This window comes from Chiloscyllium punctatum, chromosome 39 (assembly GCF_047496795.1).
Source record: "Chiloscyllium punctatum isolate Juve2018m chromosome 39, sChiPun1.3, whole genome shotgun sequence".
In the NCBI taxonomy this organism is placed as follows: domain Eukaryota; kingdom Metazoa; phylum Chordata; class Chondrichthyes; order Orectolobiformes; family Hemiscylliidae; genus Chiloscyllium; species Chiloscyllium punctatum.
The window spans coordinates 33,704,006-33,730,937 of record NC_092777.1 but is presented as its reverse complement, the minus strand read 5'-3'; the positions used below and the strand labels follow the sequence as shown (position 1 = coordinate 33,730,937).

At 39.0% G+C, this 26,932-nt stretch overlaps 1 protein-coding gene across 1 annotated transcript in view; it reads left to right on the top strand.

The window, feature by feature from the left end:
- cfap52 (cilia and flagella associated protein 52) overlaps positions 1 to 26,561 on the top strand; it is an 88,733-nt gene extending 62,172 nt beyond the window's left edge. Inside the window, exons 12-14 of the mRNA XM_072558428.1 lie at positions 3,401 to 3,503; positions 15,367 to 15,478; positions 26,091 to 26,561. Of these exons, the coding sequence (XP_072414529.1) occupies positions 3,401 to 3,503; positions 15,367 to 15,478; positions 26,091 to 26,266 (391 nt within the window). The 3' untranslated portion in view covers positions 26,267 to 26,561. The remainder of the gene's footprint in view (positions 1 to 3,400; positions 3,504 to 15,366; positions 15,479 to 26,090) is intronic.
- Positions 26,562 to 26,932: the final 371 nt, after the last annotated feature.

The following is a 26,932-nucleotide window of genomic DNA, read 5'->3' as shown; positions in this document are numbered from 1 at the left end:
CTTATCTATTTTCACCCTTGCCAGAATTTCCAACACCTCTTCTCTACATATCTCAAAGCCATCCATTCTACTTATTCGTGCCTCAGTATTCATATCGACAACAATGTCCTGTTCCTGAGTGAATACTGACGAAAAGTATTCATTCAGCGCCTCCCCAATCTCTTCAGCCTCCACACGCAACTTCCCATTACTATCCTTGATTGGACCTATTCCTTCCCTAGTCATTCTTTTATTCCTAACATACCTATAGAAAGCCTTAGGGTTTTCCCTAATCCTACCCACTAAGGACCTTTCATGTCCCCTCCTTGCTGCTCTTAGCTCTCTCTTCAGGTCCTTCCGGGCTACCTTATAACTCTCAATCGCCCCTATTGAACCTTCACGCCTCATCTTTACAAAGGCCGCCCTCTTCCATTTAACAAGGGATTCCAACTCCTTATTAAACCACGGCTCCCTCACACGACCCTTTCCTCCCTGCCTGATAGGTACGTACTTATCAAGGACACTCAATAGTTGCTCCTTGAACAAGTTCCACATATCAATTACGCTCTTGCCTTGGAATCTACTTTTCCAATCCACACATCCTAAATCATGCCTCAATGCATCATAATTTCCCTGCCCCCAGCTATAACTCTTGCCCTGTAGTACACACTTATCCCTCTCCATCACTAGAGTAAAAATCACCGAATTGTGGTCACTGTCCCCAAAGTGCTCACCTACCTCTAGTTCTAATACCTGGCCTGGTTCGTTACCCAGAACCAAATCCAGTATGGCCTCACCTCTTGTTGGCTTATCTACATATTGTGTCAGGAAACTCTCCTGCACACATTGCACAAACACTGACCCATCTAACGAACTTGAGCTATAGCTTTCCCAATCAATATCAGGAAAGTTAAAGTCTCCCATAACAATCACCCTATTACTGTCACTCTTCTCCTGAATCATCTTCGCAATCCTTTCTTCAACGATTCTAGGACTATTAGGAGGCCTGTAAAAGACTCCTAACAGGGTGACCTCACCTCTCCTATTCCTAACCTCAACCCAAACTACCTCAGATGACAAATCTTCGTCCATCTTCCTTTCCACCGCTGTAATACTATCTTTGACAAGCAAAGCCACACCCCCCCCCCTTTTACCCCCACCTCTGACCCTACTAAAACATTTAAACCCTGGAACCTGCAACAGCCAATCCTGTCCCTGATCTAGCCACGTCTCCGTAATAGCCACAACATCGAAGTCCCAGGTACCAACCCACGCTGCGAGTTCACCTACCTTATTTCGTATACTTCTGGCATTAAAGTATACACACTTCAAGCCACTCTTCTGTTTACAGGCACCCTCCTTTAAGATTGATGCCATATTCCTAACCTCCCTACACTCCAGGTCCTGCACCCTAAAGCTACAGTCTGGGTTCCCATGCCCCTGCAGAGTTAGTTTAAACCCCCCCCAAGAGCACTAGAAAACCTCCCCCCAAGGATACTGGTGCCCCTCAGGTTCAGGTGCAGACCATCCTGTTTATAGAGGTCCCACCTTCCCCAGAAAGAACCCCAGTTATCCAAGTACCGAAATCCCTCCCTCCTGCACCATCCCTGTAGCCACGCATTTAACTGTTCTCTCTCCCTATTCCTCGACTCTCTTATCACGTGGCACGGGTAACAAACCAGAGACAACAACTCTGTTCGTTCTAACTCTGAGCTTCCAACCTAGCTCCCTAAAAGCCTGTCTAACATCCTCAGCACTCCTCCTACCTATGTCATTGGTGCCAATATGGACCACGACTTCAGGCTGCTCCCCCTCCCCCTTAAGGACCCGGAAAACACGATCAGAGACATCACGTACCCTTGCACCTGGGAGGCAACATACCAAACGTGAGTCTCTCTCGTTCCCACAAAACCGCCTATCTGTGCCCCGAACTATCGAGTCCCCAATTATTATTGCTCTGCTCTTCTCCACCCTTCCCTTCTGAGTAGCGGGGACAGGCTCCGTGCCAGAGGCCTGAGCCCCGTTACTTACCCCTGGTAAGTCGTTCCCCCCCACAAGTATCCAAAACGGTATACTTGTTCTTGAGGGGAACGACCACAGGGGGTCCCTACACTGGCTGCTTCCTCCCAGTCCCCCTCACTGTCACCCATCTATCTGCCATCTTTGGAGTTACTACTTCCCTATAGCTCCGATCTATGACACCCTCTGCCTCCCGAATGATCCGAAGTTCATCCAACTCCAGCTCCAGTTCCCTAACACGGTCTTGGAGGAGCAGGAGATGGGTGCACTTCCTGCAAGTGTAATCAGCAGGGACGTCCATGGCATCCCTCACCTCATACATGTTGCAGGAGGAACATTGCACTGCCTTCGCTGCCATCCCTCTAAAGCTAACCTTTATTTTAAAAAAACACTGGGTCTAAAGAATACAACAAGCAAAATTCGGCACTTACCTCCTTACCACAACGGATCTTATTATTAGGTTAGAGGAGGAGGGCGGGTGGGAGGCACTACCTCCGTAGTGCCTCGGGTTCTTCAGCTGCGCGCTTTTAAAGGGGAAGCAAACCTACCCAGGTAAGCTTACGCTCTACCTGCTTCCGGGTCTCGGCTGCCTCTCTGGTCGTCGTCACTTCCCCCTACTTATTTGGTGCAAGTGAGAAAGATTGAGTTGCAGAGAAATTCTGAGGCAGTGGTATTCATTGAAGTTTGGATTAGTTAAAAGCTGAGATTGTCTCTTGCAAGCAGACTAAATTGGAGCAATTTTGATTCTCTTGTGAAGGAGGCAGTGTTTTAATAAGATTTTGAGACCCAAAGTGTTACTAACATTTGGGTAAATTGCTGAGAAATCTGTGGGATCTAACTTGACCATATCTGCTATTTGATGTTTCATGATGGGGAGTTCAACCACAGTTTCTGTTATGTTTACCTTCTGTTAATTTTGAATTATAGACTCTGAGTTATATCTATTGTAGATCATTTTAAAATTCTAACTTTGTTCTCAGTTTGTTTGTTTAAAAAGATATATTGAATCCCATGGCTTTATCATGATAGCCTAGGATTTCAAACTTTGTCTACTTTAAATAGATCAAGTGTCTCATTTAGGATCATAACATTTACAAGTTATCATTTTTCAAGGACTGCATATTAAAATCTTATATGGAGGTCGTACTCAAAATATGCACCCCATGATGAGCACAATATGACCAAATAGCCTGCTGATACTCAAAGGTTACAGTCTATTAACTGAATATGAATGGGTGGATGAGCTGTAACCTAGTATGAGAATCTTTGGGAATAAAGGGAGAAATTGAAGTGAGTGGGCCATGGAGCATTTTTGTTCACCACTGAATTGGGAGCTTTGGCCTTGGCTTTGAAAACTACTGACTATTATTAATCTCTCTAAATTACATTTTATCTCTTATAGACGCTATGCAAGAAATCAAATGATTTTGGCAAATACCCTTTTTAAGTGTGTTTGTTACCATCCTGAGGAATATCAAATAATAACTAGTGGAAAAGACAGGAAGGTAAGAAGAATTGTACTTGGAGACTTTTTAATGCTTTAACAATAAACATATATTGTTCAGCCAATAATCAACATGACAGTTTAAGAAGATTAGTGCCATTCTGTTGTTCACACGCAATACAATCAAGTTGTATTAAATGTACAATCTATTTTTAAAAAAATGTTATTCTAAGGGAGGATTTGGGATTTATTTCGCGAATGAAAATCTCCGATTTTCTTTAGCGTGACAAAGCTGTAATAGCATAGCAGGAGGTTATCTGTCTTATCTGTGCCACCTCGTTGAAAGAGCAATTCACCTAGTACCTCCCCCTGAGTACCCCCCTTTAGCACTGCACACTCTTTCTTTTTAGATAACAATCCAGTTCCCTCCCAAATGCCTCAATTGCACATGTCTCCACCAGATTCCTAGGCAACATATTCCAGATCTTAACTACATTCTTTTTCAAAAAAACTTCACCTCATGTCACCATTGTTCTTTTGCCAATTGTCTAATCCTGTGACCCCTTTCACTATTGGCAGCAGTTAATCTATTCTGTCCACACCCCTTGTGATTTTGAATATGTCAGTCAAATCTCCTTTCATCTTTCTCTTCTCAAAGGCAAACAGTCCCAACTTTTCCAAACTTATCTGCGGAAATAAAGTTCCTCATCCTGGAACAATTCTCATGAATCTTCCCTGCACTTTTCTAATACTTTCACATATTTCCTAAACTTTGGCTTAAGAACTGGGTATAATACCCCACTTGAAGCCAAATTGAAATTTAGGACAATTTTAACATAATCTCTGTTTATACACTTAACAGCCTCCCAGATGTAATGATTATAATGAGATGAGCCAGGTGGATCTCACAGAATATGAATTTGCAGGTTGGTGCTGTTAATCTGGTGCAATCAGAGAGCCCTGGCAGAAAGATAAGAACAGGAGTGTGTTTAAAGAAAAAGCAGAAGTGTCAGACTGTTCACTCTGAGCTGGCTGTGAGAAAGTTGGATCAGTTTGCCACGTGTAAATGACTTGGTGATAGGATACTGGCCTCTGTGGACTTATTTCACTCTGTGCTATTCTAACCTGTGTCCCTGATAATAGTAAATGCTATTGTATGTTTGATTAACAGCTCTCTCAGCTTGTCCTACCGCTTTTGATGACTTATGCTTATATGCATCCTGATCCCTGCAATCTTGCATCCTCTTTAGAATTATACATTTCGTATTATATTGCCTGTCTCAGTAACATGCATCAGTTCACATTTCCCTGAACTGAATTTCAGCTGCAACTTGCCTGTTCATTCCTCCAGCTTGTGCATGTTCTTTTGAAGTTCTATGCCATCGTTTTCATAGATCACAATGCTTCCAAGTTTTAGTTCATCTGCAAATTTTGAATTTCACTCTTTAGACAAAGGTCTAATTCAATATTTATCAGGAAGAGCAAGGATCCCAACACTGACCGTGCGGAACTCAAGCACAAATCTTCCTGCAATCCAAAAAATGTCCATTAACCACAAATCTGTTCCCTGTTACTGAACCATTTTCACATCCATGTTGCTGTTGTCTTTTTATTCCATGAGCTATAACTTTTCCCTCCAGTCTGTTGTGTGGCACTTTATCAGATGCCTTCGAGAAGGCCAAGTAAATTGCCTCAACTGCATTACCATCATCAACCTTTATTACCTCATCAAACCACCTGAAATGAATTAAACGAGTTGCCCTTGACAAATCTTTGCCAACTTTCCTTACTTAATCTACAGTTGCCCAACAGTTTATTGATTTTGCCCCAGAATATTATTTACAGATGTCTTCCTATCATCCAAAATGAATTAACTGACTAGTAGCTTCTGAGCATGTTTTCCATCCTGCTTTGAATAAGGGCGTAATATTTACAGTTCTCCAATTTTTTTTGTACCATTTTGGTGTCTAAGGAAGCCTGGAACGTTATGGTCAGTCCCAAGAATCAGGAATGATATGTGTCCCCCTTCTCATTGACCTGGAGACACACGATTGTATAGTTTTCTCTTGAATACATTCAGGAACGCCTGCCCCTCTCTGCACTTTACACGACTACTATCCATACATAGATAATCAAATTATTTCATTCTAAGTACTCACTTAATTTTGCATATTTATTCATCTATACAGTGTATCTCCCACTGTTTAGTGGAATATAGACACTAAAAATGTGAATTTCCTTGGTTCTCGCCAAATAGATGACCCCTCTTGAATACTGCCATTCTAATCTTAATCATTACTACCGCATCTACTGCTTTTCTCATTTCCAATCTACCTTGTGCCTCTTGTATACAGAAGTCTATAATACTAAGGCCTGCCTATCTTTGAGTCGAAAAGCGTGGCACTGAAAAAGCACAGCAGGTCAGGCAGCATCTGAGGACTGGGGGAGTTGATGTTTCAAGCATAAACCCTTCATCAGGAATGTGAGAGGGGTGGGAGGTGGAATGGTCTGAGAGATAAATAGGAGGGGGGTGTGGCTGCGTGGAAGGTAGCTTGGAAGGCAATAGGCAGATGCAGGTGGGGAGTGTTGGTGATAGAGTGGAGCGGATGGACTGGTGCAACAGTTCAAGAGGACGGTGCCGAGTTGTAACTGCAACATTTCCCCACAAATGTCTGTACATGTCACTTGCCCAAGTATTCATACATATACACGCTGACCTAGATATAAACTTTATTGCGTCTACCTGTGCCCTGAATCCATCTAATAACTTATCATTTCCTCTTAACCCATTCCTATCAAACGTGGAATTGTTCCCACCTTGAGCACTGCCTATTGGTCTAACCATGCATCGTATTTATCTTTTCTCTTTCTAAATGGTGCCCAACCCCTTCAGAATTTAAGCCCTACTCAAACGTTCTAGTTAATGTCCCTCTAAGGATATTTATCTCAGTCTGGTCGAGATGCAACCTGTCTATCCCTTTTTTGAATAGGTGCCTTTTGCCCCAGACCTGGTTGCACAGCCCTAGAAATACTGAAGTCCTCCCTCCTTCACCATCTCTATGTCACATATTGAGTTTTTACCACCTTGATGTTTCTGTTCTTGCTAGCACACAGCACCAGGATCAATCCAGAGATTACTACTTCTAAATTCTTATTGTTTAACTTCCTGTACTTTTTGAAAGTGTGACCATAGGATCTCAATACCTGTCCTCTCTATGTCTGTGGTGCCATGTGTATGGCAATTTCTAGATCACTCCTACACCTTGCTGAATGATACTGTGCTTTGTTAATCTCACACCTGCACCATGTGCCAACAGCTTATACGGCGCATACTGTATGTGCAGCAAGCAAGCAGTTATTTTGCAAAGTCTTAGGGAAATAGTTGTCACCAATGTGAGACAACTGTCAGTTAGGGATCCTGGTCGAGGCAAATGGACCATCCTTAGCTTGAACATCCAAAATTCGGAGGGAGCAGGCAGAGTGGAGGGCCAGACCACCTCTAGAGTGTCCTGAGAGGAGGCTTCTGAAGGGCCTCAGTGTGATTGCTCTTCTGACTGGGTGCATCCTAACACCATCCCATCTCCTTGTGAGAAAGGGGCACCGACAGTGAGCACTGAGCTCTCCATTCACCTGTTACCATACCGTTAGTCATGTGGACCAACAGCAAACACTGAAGATTTTGGACTTAGCTTTCCATGGCAGCTGACATCCTAGCCATGGAAACAGCTGGATGATTGAGTTCTCATTGCATGGCTGCAGTCCTGCACCATCTAGGCTCCAAAAACCATTGCCTCCCACATACCTGACTGTTGCATCAGTTCCTCTCTTGCATGTTGACAAAGTCTCTGATTGCCAACACCACAGGGTTGCCTCATTCTTGAGGATGAGTAGTTCCCTTTGACATGCAGGGCAGTTTTGGAATGCCAATGTCCAGTGTCCAGTGGACTTTTAAAAGATTATGGGCACCAGGGATCCCAATTTTGTTGCTATCTGGTGAGTTGTATGTTCTTCTGTTAACATCAGGTAGTAGAATGAGACTAGAATTGGGTGAGAGGGATGCCAGAGGTGGGTTAGGTAGTTAATGAGGTGAGTTTGGATAAAGATGGTCCGAGATCTTGTTAGACCTTGGAGAGAGAATCCCTCCATGCAACATAACAAAACTGACACTTAGCCAAAAAACCATAAGATTCAGCCCATGGGCATTGCATTTTTATCGATATGCGAAGGAGTCCTTCATCGTGTAGGTAAAAAACCTGCTCAAATCTAGTGATAGCAATTCTCCCATTTGATCAGTTCATGTTGGTGTAGAACCAGCCATCGATGCTATAAGGTATAAAAGAACATCATATTATGCGTCTTGTCAGCCCACATATATGCGAACACGTCTGACTGTGAGGTTGAAGTTTATCACATATATCACCTGGCAGCTTGCTGTCTAAATGTCAACCAATCAACACTCTCCTCTCCTATAGTTTAAATGTTACTTTTCTCCTTTATTAGTATTCTTGTGAATTGTCTTGATGAGTGCAAGATGAACATTTTCAGCAGAACGTGTCTTGTTTTTCAGCAATCCTCAAGTTATGTCCTACCAAATGTCTATTACTTTTATTATATATAATGTGAAATCTCAAAATGTCAATAGCTGATTATATTTTTCTCCATCCTTCCCTCTTCCTAAGACAATGATCTCAGATGTAATTCCACAAGTGTTGTTTTTCTTCTAATATCTGAACATTGTTAACAAAATACTTGACAATAAGTGTCAGCTAATTTAGCTATACATTATCCTTGCCTAGCAACAACAGACAGAAACTTTTAGAAGTGGTCACAGGGGTTGGGAGGTCATATTGCGGCTGTACAGGACATTGGTTAGGCCACTGTTGGAATATTGCGTGCAATTCTGGTCTCCTTCCTATTGGAAAGATGTTGTGAAACCTGAAAGGGTTCAGAAAAGATTTACAAGGATGTTGCCAGGGTTGGAGGATTTGAGCTATAGGGAGAGGCTGAACAGGCTGGGGCTGTTTCCCTGGAACATCGAAGGCTGAGGGGTGACCTTATAAAGGTTTACAAAATTATGAGGGGCATGGATAGGATAAATAGAAACAAAGTCTTTTGCCTGGGATCGGGGAGTCAAGAACTAGAGGGCATAGGTTTAGGGTGAGAGGGGAAAGATATAAAAGAGACCTAAGGGGCAACTTTTTCACACAGAGGGTGGTACAGGTGTGGAATGAGCTGCCAGAGGAAATGGTGGAAGCTGGTTCAATTGCAACATTTAAGAAGCATTTGGATGGGTGTATGAATAGGAAGGGTTTGGAGGGATATGGGCCAGGTGCTGGCAGGTTGGACTAGATTGGGTTGGGATATCTGGTCGGCATGGACAGTTTGGACCGAAGGGTCTGATTCCATGCAGTACATCTCTATGACTCTATGGTCATGAGCAAAAGCCAAGAATTGCTACTTTTACCCTGGGTTAAGATCAGAAAACTCCATTATAAATTAGTGATCAAAACAACAATCTTCCTGTTCGGTTCTTACTGAATAAATGTGCTGTCTTGAACTATTGATATGTTTGATGTTCATTTGGGTTTTGTTTTAGAACAGTGGATTTTTATTAGATTATTGAACTGAGGTAGAGTCATTGTGGCTGCCAATACACTGAGCTCTAGATATAGTTTGGTCTCTATACAAGTTATTTCGGTTCCCATAGTAACTGTTCCAAGACCTTTTCAATAATGATAACCCTCACTCATTGGAGAAAATGTAATGATACAATGTGTGAAAGGAGCATTCTTAGAGTATTGGCAAAACAGCGTCACAGTTCTTTCGCCATGTTCTCTTTCAAGCAGCCCCCAACAGAGAGCTGAGAATTACTGGATTTAGCATTTTATTTGAAGGAATAATTCATCTACCAATTTTAACTATTGACTGATGATTTTAAGTAATCTCCAAAGCCTTATACATTTAATTATGTTAATTTGAAACTTATATTTTATGTAAGATGCTTTACATGATGATTCTATTATTGTATGTGCCTTTTTCAATTATTTGCTTCATAAAATGCTATTAATATGCTGACATCTTGATGTTATCTGTGTAGAATTTTACAGTGAGAGGTGGTTACAATTTCCTGCTACACAGGGAGATAATTTGAACATCTTGGTTTCGTGTAGCTCAAAAAGAATTTTACCTGAACCACAATGAATCACAAAGGTCCAAAATTTATTTCCTGTGGAAATTTGTAGACCATTGATATTTGCAAGTTTTACAATAAATTTCTGTAATGGTGAAATACTTCAAACATTTGTGATGCTTCTGAGATACTGAAAATCCTCAGCTTACATGATGACTCTGCCCACAGTGCAGAAGATCAGTTTACACATGTTTCCTCCTAGGCTAATATTGATTAATACAGAAACTATGTGGCATAGGGGTATTGGTAATTTTCTTTTTGTGTCTTCCTTCAGTTGTAGCCTTGGACTATTTTGTAGTAGTACTATGCTCAGTGCCATCAAGACAAAAATCTCTACAACCAGCCACTGAAGCAGCTCTCTACTGATAAGAACAAGAATAGGCCATCTACTGAGTTTGTTCCATCACTTCCTGATATCATGGCTAATCTGTTAGCTAATTTTATTTAACTGCTATTTTCCCTACATTCCTTTGTTATTCAGGTTAACAAAAAGCTATCAATAACAAACTAAAATCTACGGTTTATGTAAATTCAATTTCCAAAAGAAAATTTCACACTTATACCACAGTTTGCGTGTAGGCGTGTTTCCTATCATCACTGCTGAAAGGTCTGACACTAACATTTAGATTTAATTCCCTGATCATATGGGGCAGAATCTTTTCTGAGTCTGACTAATGTTGTCGATAACAAGATTTGTGACAGAATAAGGTGAGAAGTCTGGCAAGGTCTGTCTCCACATTGGGAGCAACTTGCTGCATCATTTATTCGTTTGCTAAGCAGTGAGATGAGTTTCTCATTGTGCAGCAGTGAGTTGCTAATTAAGTGGCATTCAGCTTGTTAAATGCTGCATCAACTCAAATCACTTCATTAATATTCAGTTTCCTATTTTAGCAAACTCTCACTGACCAAGCTAAACATCAGGAATCCTTGCTGAGGAAACCAGAGTGCACACCTGGCGGACTCGGTTCACTCCTCTCTTTTGAGGAGCCTCCATGATGCTCTGTACCAAACTGCAATTCATGGCATGATCCATGGCCACCAGCCACATAGAGCCCTCATCCTTGAACATAAGAACCTAATTTTTGTCAACCTCTTGTGGCCAACATTTTACCTCTCCTAAACTCTTGCAGGTTGCTTAGGATGTACAGAATTTTAGTGGAATGAGCATTGGTAACCAGCATGAAAGGCTGCTGGAGGGACAGGGACCTAGCCCAGGCTCCATCTCAGGGCTGCTCACTTGCTCTCCTTTCACTCACTTATTCAGTTCTTACCTGCACACTTTGCAACATCCATGCTTTGCTTTGTCTGCTTTGCCATCCCATATTTATTTGTATATTGCCACTTTAGCCAAAGACAGAGGCTGTCAATACTGCTCTACTGATGCTTTTTTGCACAGAAGCACACAGTCTGATTATATCATGCTTGTCATTTGGGATCCTATATATGAGGTGGAAGTACAGAGGTATTTTAATCAACAATCTAACACCTACATTATGTGTCAGCTGTGTAAGTGGCAAGAATCCTTCACATTTATTCAACTAAATGGAAAGTGGCTGGTGGCTAGTCCTCACTCCAGTCGGGGTGGGGGTGTGGGGGTTGGTGGGTGGGGTTGGGGGATGGTGGGGCATGCTGTCTGTCCAGGTGGCTTGGTATCATGAGTCATGGGTATAGTCTGCACATGGTCAGTCATCCGCTTGGGGCAGTCATGATCTGGGGTCTATCCAACTGAGGTCTGAGGAGTGGGCAATTGTGGATCCAGCTGTGTCAGCACTCGCACCAGCTGTCATGGGAACTACATAACATCAGTCAGGGAGCTACCAAGACAGCGGTCAGGCGTTTGGTCACTCATGTCTACGGGCCGTTTGTCAAAATTGGTCTGAGTTCTAAGGTAAATATAGTCCTGGGGTTTGTCCGTTGTTTATTATGGAGGGTGCAAGAGGGGTAATGTAGAGGCAGAGGAGAAGCTGGGTATAACATTGTCTGAACAGGGATTTGTTCAAATGGAATGGTACTGTGTGGTTAAATCTCAACACCAGTTCTGAGTGCAGTTTGTAGAGCCTAAATTGCTTTGGTTGCAGTCTTGTATTAGCATATTCATATTTCAGAATCAGTGCATCTGACAATATCCAGCCAATTCTGCTGCCATCCCAGTTAGTGACCACCCCTCTGCTGCATTTATCACTGAAGCAAGCTAGACAATGATGAGGCACTTAAAGTTTGAGATTTAGAAGAGGCTCAGATTTTGTTGCTATATTCCTATAAACATCATGGAAATTTTGATTTTTTTTGTCTAGTAATGTTTATTGGCTTATTGGCATATTTGGATCACTGAATATTTTGCACCACTACTCTGGCAGTGGTTGCTGCAAATGGCATTCATTGGTCTTGCCACTGTCCTCAAGACTGGCTGACTACACTGCTGAAAAACATTCATATTGGACTCAAAATGATAACTCTGTTTTCTCTTTGTAAATACTGCAGACCTCCTGAGTGTCTCCAACACTTTCTGTTTTTATTTCAGATTTCCGCAGCCTCAGTATTTTGCTTTTATTTTGAAGAGTGTCATATCGGACTTGAAACGTTAACTTTATTTCACTCTCCAAGGTGCTGTTGGACTTGCTAAATGGCACAGCTGTTTTGTTCTTCTGTACTCCAAGATGCAGTCTGACCTGGTCTATATCTGTATCAGGAGGTTCTGCAGGTTCTTCTCCTTGAATTTACAGGCCCACCTCTTCAAAAATAAAGCTTCTCTTGAGTGTGTTCATTTCTGTATGTAGAAATGAAAATATTGTTAAGACAGTAAAATGGAAAGTATCAATACAGGCCTTTATTTAAAAAAAAATAGAGAAAGCCAAAAGAACTGCAGATGCTGTAAATTAGAAACAAAGGCAGAAATTGCTGTGAATAGAAATCAGAGTTAAAGTTTCTAGTCCAATGACCCTTCCTCAGACTGAGAAAGAAAAAGCCTTCAGCTAATTAATTCAATATCTAAACCTCCCTGTAAATGATGATTTTTTTTTTACCCACATTTCTTCAATCCACTACCCAAATTTCCGACAGATTCTACTGGTTACAATCTTTTATTCTGCTTTTTCCATTCTGGCAGTCACATGAACTTCTATGGCACTGTCCGTATAAGTTCTCTTCAGCTGGATTTGCATAACTTTCACCATGCATTCGAGGAAGTAGCTTACTCTGTAGATCGTTTATCATTGCCAGATAGTTCCTTTATCTGAAAGTTTACATATGACTTAGAGGTCATATCTTTTATCTTTTATAAATGAACAGAAATGCAAATTAAAATGTAGTTAGTTATTGTGTGATTTTCAAAAATTGGTGTCAGGTCGTTGCTGATTGAACTTTCTTTTTTTGTATTTTTTTAACTTGAATCCTGCGTTTGAGAGTTTTGAAAACGTGGGTTTGATAGTTGTTGCTAAATACTATTAAACTATTATACATTTATTACTATTAGTATGGAGTTATATTTAATAAGTATTCACATGGAATTAGACTGCAGTAATTAGAAGCTTTGAAACCAATTAATTTTGTGCATCAAACCAAAACCAATTGAACTGCTTTGATTTAGAAGAAAATTGAATATCCCTTGGCTACTGTATACAACAACAACTTGCATTGCATATGCCCATTAGCATAGTAAAATATCCCAAGGCACTTCACAGGAGAGTTATCAAACTTTGACACTGAACCACAGAAAGAATTATTAGGACAGAATATCAGAAACTTGGTCAAAAGTCTTAAATGAGCCTTAGATTAAAGGGGAGACCTTTTAGAACGAAGATGAGGAGAAACTTCTTCAGCCAGAGAGTGGTGAATCTATGGAATTTATTGCCACAGAAGGCTGTGGAGGCCAGGTCATTGAATATATTCAAAACTGAGATGGGTACGTTCTTGAGTATCAAGGGTTACGGGGGAAGGCGGGAGAATGAGGTTGAGAAACTTGTCAGCCATGATTGAATGGTGGAACAGACTCAATGGGCTGAATAGCCTAATTTCTGCCTGTATGTTTTATGGTTTTACAGATGAAAAAGAATTAGCAAGACAGAGGGGTTTAGAAATAGAGCTTATGACCTAAGCAGCTGCAGACACTGTGGTCAAGGGAGGAGCAATTAAATTCTCTATATGAGACTTCTAGAATCCCTACAGCATGAAAGCAGGCTATTCAGTCCGTCAAGTCCACACTGACCCTTCAAAGAGCATCCCACCCAGACCCATCCCCTCACCGTATCTCTTAATCCTTCATTTCCCATGGTTAATCCATCTAGCCTACACATCCCTGGACACTAAGTGGCCAATCCAACTCACCTGCACATCTTTGGTCTGTGGGAGGAAACCAGGACACCTGGAGGAAACCCAGGCAGACACTGGGAGACTGTGTAAACTCCACACAGTCACCCGTAGGTTGAATTGAACCCAGGTCCGTGGCACTGTGAAGCAGCAGTGCTAACCACTGAGCCACCATGCCATTCCAGAGGATACACACAAAACCAGATTTGCAGGAGCATAATTTTTTTTTCATTCGTTCACCTTATATATTTATTTGAGCATTCCTAATGACCTTTGAGAAGGCAGTCATCAGTTACTGCCATCCACATGGTGTAGGTACATCCACATTGTTGTTAGAGAAAGAGTTCCTACTGTAAATACTCGTGTAAAAGTCGCTCTCACGTAAATGTGAACTCCTATTTTTGGTCAAAAAATCTTGTATTTTCCATATATCTCGCATAAAAGCCGACCATTTATATCACATTATAAACCTCTTACAAAGGAAGCTGCATGTTCCCATTAACCCACTTAAACAAAATCGCATTCATTCATTCATTCATTCATGCCAGTAACTCTAATCATCACCTTTTGTTTACTATATTGCGTCTCTATTCATTCATTCATTCACAACACTACTTAGCCCACTTGGTTTACTACAGCACATTTTGATTCATTCATTCATTCAGACTGGTGCTAAGTCTATCAGTACTTATTGCACTTTTTTCACTATACATCCAAAAAATAATATCGTTAAAAAGTTAGTCAAATTAATTATGCCATAATGTCTGAACAAATAGGGAGATAAAATAGCTACATGTATCTTTAATTCTTTGACAAATTTGTTAATATTGTTGAGGTTCATTACATACAAGAGTAAATGGGAGGGAAACAGAAGTATTTGACAGGAAAGTTCAAGATGCTTACACATTCAGAATTTAATAAATGTTTCATTTTAAGTGTGCCATTTTAAGTAATACCAGGCTATTACGATGTTGAACAGTGTGAGTTTGCAGGATTTCAATGAATCTTTGACGTGTTACATTTTCGTCCCGGTATGTATAAATAAAATTTTCTACCAGTAATTCATTCTTGTTTCTCTTGCTTTTATCTGGTAATTACCTTTACTGTAATTCATTACCTGGGATTAGTTGAGCGATTAAATCGACTTCTGCATTGCAACCATTCTGACTATGCATTTTAGGAAGTAACTTGTTTTCATGGCCTAAGACATGGTCATTCCTGTCATAATGTTAAATTAATGACTGTTATCGGGAGAACTGGTAGAGAAGATAGTAAAACAATTCCTGATTTGTAGAAAAATGCCTTTCCATATGTATGGTGAGGAATTATTTCTGGTTTAAAGTACAATTATACTGAATTAATAGTTTTTATCGGCTTGAAATTGCTTTTCATTTCAGCAATGGAAGTACATTACAACTATTTATTTCAGATCGGTTATTGGGAAGTATATGATGGATCAGCTATCAGAGAACTGGATGGATCCTTATCTGGTTCTGTGAATGGAATGGACATTACAACCGATGGTAGTTTCTTTGTTACAGGTAAGAAAAGTCTCAAGTGGATGATTTGGCTGGAAATCTTAATTCTCTACAATTAGTGTGATCTGGAATTATTTATTGAAGTGTGGTCTCCTCTACATTGGGGAGACTGGACACCTCCTAGCAGAGCGCTTTACGGAACATCTCTGGGACACCAGCACCAATATACCTCACCGCCCTGTGGCCCAACATTTCAACTCCCCCTCCCACTCTGCCGAGGAAATGGAGGTCCTGGGCCTCCTTCACCGCTGCTCCCTCACCACCCGACGCCTTGAGGAAGAACGCCTCATCTTCCGCCTCGGAACACTTCAACCCCAGGGCATCAATGTGGACTTCACCAGTTTCCTCATTTCCCCTTCCCCCACCTCACCCCAGTTCCAAACTTCCAGCTCAGCACTGTCCTCATGACTTGTCCTACCTGCCTATCTTCCTTTCCACCTATCCACTTCACCCTCCTCTCTGACCTATCACCTTCATCCCACCCCCATTCACCTATTGTACTCTTTGCTACCTTCCTCCACCCTCCTCTCTGACCTATCACCTCCATCCCCACCCCCATTCACCTATTGTATCTATGCTACTTTCACCCCACCCCCACCCTCCTCTCATTTATCTCTCCACCCTGCAGGCACTCTGCCTCTATTCCTGATGAAGGGCTTTTGCCCAAAGCATCGATTTTCCTGCTCCTCGGATGCTACCCGAACTGCTGTGCTTTTCCAGCACCACTCTAATCCAGAACCAAGGAGTGATGAAGACAGCATTAAACAAGGTCCCAAACAGTTTCTACAATTGCAAGAGCATTTATCAGTTTCTGGGAATGCAGCCTCGTGATAGAAAAAGGGAAGCATTGCCTTGCGCATGCGTTTACCTTCTCGGCCTTTTTTTTTAATGAATGGCCCGGTAAAGTGACGGGAATACCTGTACAGTAATGTAAAACACTTACTTTTGCAAACGGCTGTGTAACAACCCTTACCTAAAAAACATCTAGTTGTTGATGCTTGAGCTGCTTGTGTTTCTTTGTTTTTGTCAGCGTTTTCACATGTTCTTCAGTACAGGTAAATTGAATACACTTACTTCTTTGATGTAATGTTTTTGCGGGACGTTGAGATCATCTTCAGATAATCCGAAATTCGGATAATCAATATTCAGATAATCGAGGTTACTCTGTATTCTAATGAGAAATAATCTGTGTGAATGATAATACCAAATTGAAAGGAAAAGCATCTAAAACTGTGAAGATTAATGATTGGTCAGAAGATTAGATGTATTCTTGAAACCAGCAAAAAGGACAGCAAAAACATAACAAAGAGGGAAAATATAGAATGTATGAAAAAGCAAGCTAAAATACAAAAATAAAAGCTTCTTAAGCTTCAAAAGGAAAAGCATTGGACCCTTCGAGATTGAGAATGGAGAATGAATAAGAAAATGGCAGGTAGTTTGATATTTCTCTTAAGAGTAGAAGAGATGAAAAGCATCCAAAGAGTAGTGGAGAATCGACAAACATAAAGAAGTAAGTAGATTAGAACAATCATGATAACTAGAGCAAAGGCTAATGGCATTACATGCTGACAGTTTGGAAAATTACAAATGTAACACCATGAGTGAACTAAGAAGGGACTCAGAAAGCAATAGGCCAGTTACTCTACCATCTGTCATTGAAAATATGCTATTCATTATGAAGGAGTTAGTAGCAGGACAGAAATTCAGAATGCAATCAGCAAAGACAAAGGGAAATTATGTTTGACAAATTTTATTGGAGTTCTTCAAGTGTGTAGCAAACAGAATAGATAGAGGCGAACCAGTAGGATATTTGGATTTTCCAAAAGGTTTTTGATAATGTACCACAGACAAGATTACTGCAAAAGATTAGACTTCATCGTATTTGGTGTCATATATTAGCATGGGTTAGGATTAGCTGACTAACAGGAAACAGGAGAAATAAGTCACTTTCAACATGGAAAACTGTAACTAGTGGAATGCCACAGATTTTAGTTGAACCCCCAGCTATTCATTACCTTTATTAATGACAAGGATATATGCTGTAGCCAAATTTACTGATAAGATAAAATAGGTCGGAAAGCAAGTTGATAGGAGAATATGGAGTCTGAAAAGTGATATAATTACATTAAGTGAATGGACAAAATATTGACAGATTTTATGCAGTATGGAAAAACATGTGATTGTTCAAATTGACAGAGAAAATAGAAAGGCAGAATATTATTCAAAAGGAAGGAGAGTGTTGTACCAAGTATCTGAGTGCCCTTGTACAAGAATCTCAAAGTTTAGCAGGTAAAGCAAGTAATTAGGAAGGCAAATGGGGAGGAAGATGGCACTTACGTCTTACAGCAATTGCAGAAGACATTGATCCAACCAAACTTTGAATCTTTTGTGCAGTTTATGTCTCCTCATTTAATGAGGAAAATATGACGGGATAAGTTCATAGAAATTCACTAGGCTAAATCATACCTGGATGAAAGGGTTTACTTCTAAGGAAAGGTTGACCAGATTGACCCTATAGTTACTGAAGTTTAGAATATGAGAGGCAATCTTATTGAAACATATAAGATTCTGAGGAGCAAGGCTAAAGTAGATGTTGGGAGGATGTTTCTCCTGGTGGGGCAAGTTACAACTTAGGGCACAGTTTAAAAATAAAGGATTTCTCATTTAAAAAATGAGCTGAATAAGAAGTTGTTCTCTCAAAATGTTGTTAGTTTGTCACATTATCTTCTGCAGAGAGAGTAGAGGCTGCATGATTGAATACATGATAACTTGGAGTTAGATAGACTTTTCATCATCTAGTTTAGGGTTATGGTTGTAAGCAGGAAAATGGATCTAAGGGCACAGTCAAATCAGTCACAATCTTCCTGAACTGCATCACAGACTGCAGGGGATAAATGATCTAATCTGCTCCTATTTCATATGTTTTTATTATGTATAAATTGTTCATGTTTCACTTGTGTTGTGATAAGCAATCTGTCCATGGATTTTCCACAATGCTTTAGGTTTGCTTCAACGTATTTAATCTTGTTTATTTTACACAAAAGCTACTTAACATCCTTATAGATAGAAATCTTTTTCATTCTATTGAACAAATTGCTTTCTGGTCTGCAATAGAACTGTTTATCAAGCTGTGTGGTATACAGCATACACATGATATCAGTTCAAACTACTTGCTATAGTAATACCAACAGCAGGAATTAATTGATAAGAGAATATCAAATTCATGTAGAAACATTATACAGAGTAAGTTGCACTGTTTTGGAATCTGTGAGGAAGAATATTTAAATGTGAGTGCTTTTGCAGCTGCACAGAGCCACAACATTTAAATAAACTATTTTCTTAAGGGACTCTCATTGCATTCAAAGAGCGACAAGGCATTTTTATATAGTTTGTTAAGAATGGATATTTTACAATATTGTTATGTTTTGGGACTGTTCTTTTTAAGTTACCAAGGAATAGTGAAGGGATTAAATTTGCTCTGAAATTTACTCAACAATAAGCTGCTGACTTGATTGTTCTCATTAAAAGTGGCTGAGGTTGAGGGAGAGGGCAGGGAATGGTGATGTGTCAAGTTCATTTACTTGGAAGAAGGTCCAAGATTTCAAACCAATCGGAAGTAAAAATGGGCTGCCTGACGTTAAAGTATTAGATACAAATTTTTGCAGAATTGGGCTGACTTCAGAACCATTTAAAAATAGCAGGTGGGAGCTGTTTCCTTTGCCCGGCATTGGCTGTTTTTGCTATGTAGGATAAGAGTGCAGGTAACGAGACCTCCCCCTTAACTCCAGTCTGGGATGGCTCTCTTTCAGAGGTAGGCATCTCATACGTCTGCACAATCTCTTTGTGGAGTCAGGCCAGTTTCTGCATGACTGGTGGCTCACAGCCCCTCCAAACAGTCGTAACCTAAAGTCTGGCCTTGAGAATCTTATGAAAGATAAGTTTAAATAGTCCCACTCATTCATGTCCCCTATTCTACCTCTGTGGCCCTTCCTTGTCTTTCATGTCCAGAATGCACTCACTGTGCCCTTCATGCCTTCACACTAATAGCATTTACTGTAGAGTCTGGACTTACCTAGCAGCAGTGGGTTTTGTTATGTGTATGAGATGTTTTGCAGTTAACTTGTTATTCTTTCTGGAGACATGATTTTAAACCAGTATGTGTCAGAGAGCAAGTGACTGCAGTCCTACTGGAGTGATAATGTGTGCTTGTAGTGTAAGTGTTTTACAATTAGAAAGAATAAGTATTAATAGAGATTAGCTGGCCTTTGGTTTAGAAAAATCAAGAATTAATTTTTTGTTTTGCTGAGGAAATTTCTATGCATTTGGACAGTTTTTATTTCAATTATCAGAAGACCAGCCTGGGGTTAGACTAAAAAAGTTTCTCTTGTAGAAAGGAGTCATTCAGAATGGTTCAGAAATTGGTTACTTCAGTGGTTTGGAAATTCCAGACCAGAAATGTTTGTTTGAACCCTGAAAAAGAGTGAAGCTTACAAAGCCTAAGGCCAGTTGGGTGAACAAGCAAGGAAAAGGAAATAAGCTTTTAGGACCAGGAATTTGTGGAAACAGTTAGGTTAAATCTGTGGATGTGATAGAAAGCAGAACTTTCTCTAATCTTTGCATATTGTAAAGCAATGGTGTTAGGATAGATGGGATTTTATTTTTGTGCGTGTTTTGAAATCTTTCAAATTTTGTTATAGAAAATAGTTTATTTGATTCTAATTTATTTTGTGCAATAAGCTTCTGTTTTATTGTCAAAACCAAATCTATTGCATTGCATACTTGCATTTCAGTATAAGACGACTATATCACGACTATAGCAGTTTGAAATCTGACTTATCCAGTAATAACATCAGCTGGATCATAACAAAGTAACTAGGAAAAGCCTTCAATTCAGAATCTTTGTTGAAATAAAACTGCTGTTCCTACAACTCTATAAAACTTTACAGCTTAATCATCAAGATAACGTTTTCAAGGAGTTTTAGAGGAAAATTAACTGCATAAGAATGGAAGTCCTTTCAAAGATTTCTCATTAATTATGGTTGAGGAAGTGGGTTTCCCACAACAGCACTATTCTGGAATGGCATAAAATTACTCACAGCAACTTCTGCATTTCAGTCATATTCTATGCAGGTAGGGATGTCAGAAGTTGCTGTCTATTTCAGTGGAGTAAGGATGGCTTAGTACTAATATTTTTGTCAACATAACCACCATAAAATTTGAGTGTTCTTAAAACCTAACCATCGTAATTCTGTATTGATTCTTACAAATGGAGGCCAACTTGTAATGTTTTATTTAAATTACATTATTTTAAAAGAAATAGTACATACACATTTGCACTTGATTGTCTTTCATTTTAAAGAATCCATTCGGTCATCCTTCTCCAAGTCCATAGAATATCACTGTCTATTTAGAAGTACAAACAGATGTCATATACCCAGGCTTGTGCCTACCTGCTTTGGCACCTGCTTTGATAGATATAAAAGAACAGCCAAGATGATTCACCATTCTATTTTTAGCTTCCACCTTGTTTGAAGGCAGCTAATCTTTTCTCTGCACATTCACTGATAGCATGAATGAAAACTGAAACTCACATCCAGGGAATTCCAAATATATTTGCTACTTAGTGGCACAGTTTGGAGTTGCATTACTGTGATAATTACAATGTATATTCTAATCTAATTATTGTACAAGTGGCATACTGCTGAAAGAGTATTAAAGTGTCCCCTAAACAGACCAGATGGTCCAACAATGGGAAAACTTAGGTCCAAGATGAATAAGCAGTTCTACTTAGTGATGCTCAGCTAAATTACTCTAAATAATGCTCATTTGAATCTGCTAATACAGTGTACGCTTTGTAAATTGTTATCACAGTACAAGTATAATTTTCATTTTGTATCATGTTTCGTGTTGTCATGTAAGAAGGTCTAAAGGGTTACCTGACCAGAGTGGAATAAGGCAACAGGAAATAGATATATTAAATAGGCACCAATTTGGTGTTAATTCATTGAATAAATATGGGGAGCTAGTAATCACTAGGGTGTGAGTTGTAAGGAGTGTGATTCCTTTGCAATGCCTTTCAAGAAAGGTGGGCACTGCAGGGGATGTAGTACCTTATCTCCCCTTCCAATTCAATTTTGATGTAGCCCCTTCCCCCTCTTCTTACCTCTCCCTCACCTTTAATGGTTTACATCATCCTTACTGAGCTTTGCACATAAAGTATTCAAACTGGTAATTTCCTGGAAGGAAGAAAAAAAAAGCCGTGGGTGATTTGGTGATGGAAAAGAAATCCGTTTAGTTGTGAGTGATAACACTTCTGGATATAAAAGAGAAATAAGTTAACAGAAATAAAGCTCTCATTAGAAATGTAGACTTGGACTCTGTTAAAAATATTTATCTCATGCCATAAGATCCGCAGGTATTGGGACAGAATAGCGAATGCCTTGACAGAGATCTTGGGTGCAGAGATTAGATTGGATCCAGTGACTCAACTTTTGGGCTTTTCAGACTTTCCCTCCCTGAATATGCACAGGAGCAAACTATTTTCCATTCTCTCCTTTTGTGCAAGGAAAAATATTCTAGTGAATTGGGCAGCTGAAGGCCCTCCAGGACGTTCAAACTGGCACGGGTTAATCATGGAATATATCCCCCATGACTTCCTTTACAAATATGGTGCACCAAAAAACTGAATTATTCTATAAAACATGGCAGCCCTTTTTGAACTATATCGACACAACTATTTCGGCCATATTGTCCAGGGCTGTGGTAGTGGTTCTGGCTGGTCCAGGGGTCCCCGGGAGGAGGAATCCTGTATAAATACGGGTTTCATTATGACTTGATGTAAATCTATTTTGAGCACGTAATTAGTTATTTAATTATTTTGTTGTTTATCGCTAGTAATGAATGATATCCTATTTTATGTTTTGGTTGTTTGTAGGATAGATCAATAGTTAGTTGGGTTTTTCACTTTTTGTTTGTCGTCTCAGTTATTATTTTTTTTTCTTATTTATTTAATCTTATATTGGTGTTTACACTTGCTCGTATTACTTTTGTAATTTTGTAAAACAAATCTTTAAAAACATTTTCAATAAAAATATCTATTAAAAAAATTTATCTGCTAGTATGTAATAATGGTAGCAGAGGATGGTTGAGCCAAAATGTAAAGTTTTGATGTACGATTACCCATCCTGTTTTCTGAAAGTGAGCTTCATGAACAGTGGAAGATTGTAGTAACTATGTGGACCTAAGTGATTTCTTTACCAAAGAGGAAACAGTATGTGGTAGAAGCAGGATAAGAAGCAAGATTTTATTTTCAGAATTTGACCCTGATAATTTGAACATTGTTAAATTGTATCCATTAAAGTTAATAATAATATGATTTATTGGCTGTTTATGAAGTGTGGTCAGACTTTGATAAATTTTAGAGAAAATGAGGATATTACCTCAGGAAGCATAAGTACTGGGAATCTATAGTCTGTACAACGAGGGAATTTCCAACTGAAATTTCTGTAATTGCCTTGGCAATTAAGCTATTGGACTGTGCCAAAGTATCAAGTATGAACAGACTTCTACTTTTGATGAGAGTTAGATTTGGCAAATGTTGGAAGCACTTTTTTTAAAAAGTCCTAGGAAAACATTCCTTTCCGGTATTGTTTCATAGTACAAAGGTGGCAATCAGTGATAGCATAGAAAATGGACACAACATTAACAAATTCTTGAGGCCATCTAGATACAAATCACATGCAACAGTATGAAAAGAGAGCTGTAATTAAGAATAATAAGGATTTTGATTTAATTTTGAGAAGTGGAACAATATTTGGGGTTTACAGTAAGACTATGACCCCTGATCAAGCTCAGAGTGTAGTCATTCAAAGCTTCAGGTATGATTCGAAGCACCATTATGCCATGAACTGTTCCATGTGGTATAATAGAGCACTTGAACTTAAACATGAAACAGAAGATTTGGAGGAAGAAGATTGAGATATGGATCAAACAGAAAGCATTGTATTGGTCACAAGAATTTCACCTCATTGATTGCAGAGTCTTACAATTGTGTAGTTTTAAACAGTGGATACACGTTTCAGTGTGTGGAATAGACTGGCTAAATTGCTATCAAGTCTAGGTAATAAGAATCACGACAAAGCTAAATTTAAGAGTTCCACCCGTTTCAGATTTGGGAATGATATCTTGTTAAATAGTCATAATCAATGTAAAAATTACATTGGCAATTTGCTTATCTGTCCTCCAAAGGAATAAATAAGTTTAATAAAGGATGGGGGAGTACAATAAGCTCATAGAAGTAAGTGGTAGATGTGAGAATTGTAAGAAATACTGAACAGCACCATCCAAGCTGTTAATAAGTCTGTCCTTTCCAAGAGATTTCAATGAGGTAGTAGCCATAGATTTAAAGGCATGAACTGAAGAAATGTTATATATTGTGGATTTGGCAGCCATATTTTGTTAGTTAACAATAATACATAACAAAGATAAGAAAATAATCTTAGATATGGTAACAAAAATGTGGCTAGAATTGGACTTGGACCACTGGCAAAATTTCTCACTGATGGTGGAGGGAATTTGCTATAATGAAATAGTGATGTGGGTGAATGTGAACATAATAGTTATAAATATAACAGCAGAATACACTGGGTATATAAAGGAACAGTGGAACAATTGATGAAATGATTCATAAATTTTGAGCAGAAAAGCCAAAGTGTAAATTATCACCTGCAGTAATGTGGGCTAGTCAAGCTAAGAATTCATTGCAAATGGTTGAAGGATATAGTTCTTATCAGTTACTTTTTAGTAGGAATCCTACAGTTCCATTAATAACAATAATGTTCATTCATTCTCCCCCCACTGACTCCCTCAGTTTAGGAAGGGGCTACAATTAGTTCTACTTTTTTTTTGGAACATTTGGATGCACTGCATGCAGGAAGAAAGATTAAATTAAAGCCAAAGTTTCAGAATGACTTCCGTGAGCCTTAAGAAATAAAGTAAGGCCTTTAGAAATCAGTTGCAATCATGGAGACATACTTTACTGTTTGAGAAATAGGCTTAAAGAATGAAGAGGCCCTGGCAAGTTATTAATAAAGATGAAAGAGTAATAATTGTATAGTGATGGAACCAAATTGTTTTGCAAACTTTTCAAGGTAGTTTGCAATGGATTAGAAATTTCTGAAGGAAAGATTATGAATGGTTTATATAAAAAACAAGAAGCTGGGTAACCCTCATACCCAAATGTTACACACCTGTGAAGAACAAACTGCCATAGCTGACAGCATGTCTGTTAATGCACAAATCAGTTATGTTGATCAATGTAAGGCCATTGGTTTCAAAGGGAAAATCCCAAAAGTTGGTACTAAGTTCAAGTATTTACCAGAATGACTACTCAATGGATAATTGAGAGTATTATAAGTACAGCAGGGAAGCCACTAGAAAATATAAAAACTTAAATGTATAGGAAGAAGGGCAGGAGGATGAATTACCACATGGGAAGGTAAGAAAATGTAGTATAAACTCACACAATGGATCTGGGAGTGCATATGCCCCTAGAACTAGATCACACACTATTAAAAGGAATCATATTCAGAGAAAGAAGGTTAAACAGGAACAGTCCAGATAGGAGGTCAAACATATAGGTCAAATAAGGAATACCATTAGGAGCAGAACTCCATTTCATCAGGAAGCCTTGGTGTCCATGAACAAACTAGAATGCAAGTTCATGAAAGATGCCAAACAACAAGAATTACAAAGTTGGAGTGAATTGGGGCTTACAGAGAAGTGCTGAATCGAGGTCAACCAGCCCAAAGCTTAGGTAGAAATGCATGGAAAAGGTGTTTTCTGATGGGACTTATAAGGTTAAAGCAAAGCTAGTGATACAATATTTTAAACAAGAACCAAGGAACAAAGGTATAATAATAGATTCACTGATGGCAGGAAAAGTAAGTTTGAAAATGTTCTTTGCTGTGTTGGCAACAAACGCTTGAGAGCATATGTCAATTGATATTGAAGCTGCATTTCTGTAGGGAACTCATCTTAAGAGCAAAGTAATTCCTCCTGTTCAAAGAACCCTCATTCCCCTTGCAGTGTCTACTTTCTGGAAGTTAAATCTGTATATGGCCTAAATGATAGCCCAAGACATTTTCTTTCAAGTAGGGGGAGCTTTCAGGAATTTTTACGATGCACATAGATGATTTTTATGGTGTATGAGCAGTGAATTTGAAGCTTTCTCAGAAATGGACTTAAAGCAGAACTCAAAATTGGAAGTCAGGCGCCTGGATCCTTTAAATACTTTGGGTTGAAAATCAGACAGAATGGAAGCTGATACCTTGTACGTTGATTTATTTTTAAGAAAGGGAATTTCATCAACCAAAGATCTGAAATGAAGCCCAAGACTAAGTGGAACAAGGAAGTCAATGGTCAATAAATTAATTAAGGGTTATTTGTGTGAAAATTGGTTGTATAAATATGGGGAGCTAGTAATCAGATGTGTTTTGTAGAGTATGTTTAACTGAAATAAAGTTCTCGCTACAAGTATGGATCATGACTCTGTGGAAAAACATTTGGCTTCTAGTGTATAGCATTTTATATACTTGAATTTTGTTTTGTAAATCAGGAGGTGAAGATAAATTGATTAAATTTTGGGGATACAATGAAGGTGAAGTTACACATATTGGAATAGGCCACAGTGGAACCATCAACCGAATTAAGATCTCTCCATCCGCGAAACACATTATCAGTGTGAGTTCAGATGGAGCTATTCTGCGATGGAAATATCCTTATGCAAACTAATCTACAGCGCACTTTGTTGACATACAACAGTATTGCTTTAGAATTTCACCTTTGGCTTAAAGGTTCAGGCAGTCAGTGATGAATTTTGATGATATCTGCTTTGAATTTCATAAAAATACACCTCCGTAATGTCCATACTGTTCTTATGTTTCTCAAGTACCCCCTTGAGGAATTAATCAAAATTCTGTGCCTTTATTTCTTGAATTTGAATTTAAGTAATTTAGGAGAAATTCTGTTCCCCAAAGGTGTAAGTATAAAAGACTTGAAGATTGAATATATTAAATATTTTATGGTTCTGTGCAAATTGAAGTTAAATTAATGTATCTACTTTCATAATTTTTAATTGTGCACTACTATAAAAATTGTTTTTCATGCTGTTATGCATTATCTTTTTAGTACCATTTTTACATGTTTCTATTTCAGTGTACTTTTGATATTGAATGATTCACGATTTTTAATTACATTGTAACTTTGCATGAGAAATAAATTTGACAGCGTTGCATCTAGTTCTCTTTAAAGAATAACATTTTTTAAACTGAGTTGTATACTGGTGGAAAAGGTTTTCCTGCATACTAATTGTAATAAAACCTAAAACAGTTTTAAAGAAGGGGCTTATGACTTTCTTACATATGGTGCAGAAAGGAATATATCCTTGCAGAGTTATTG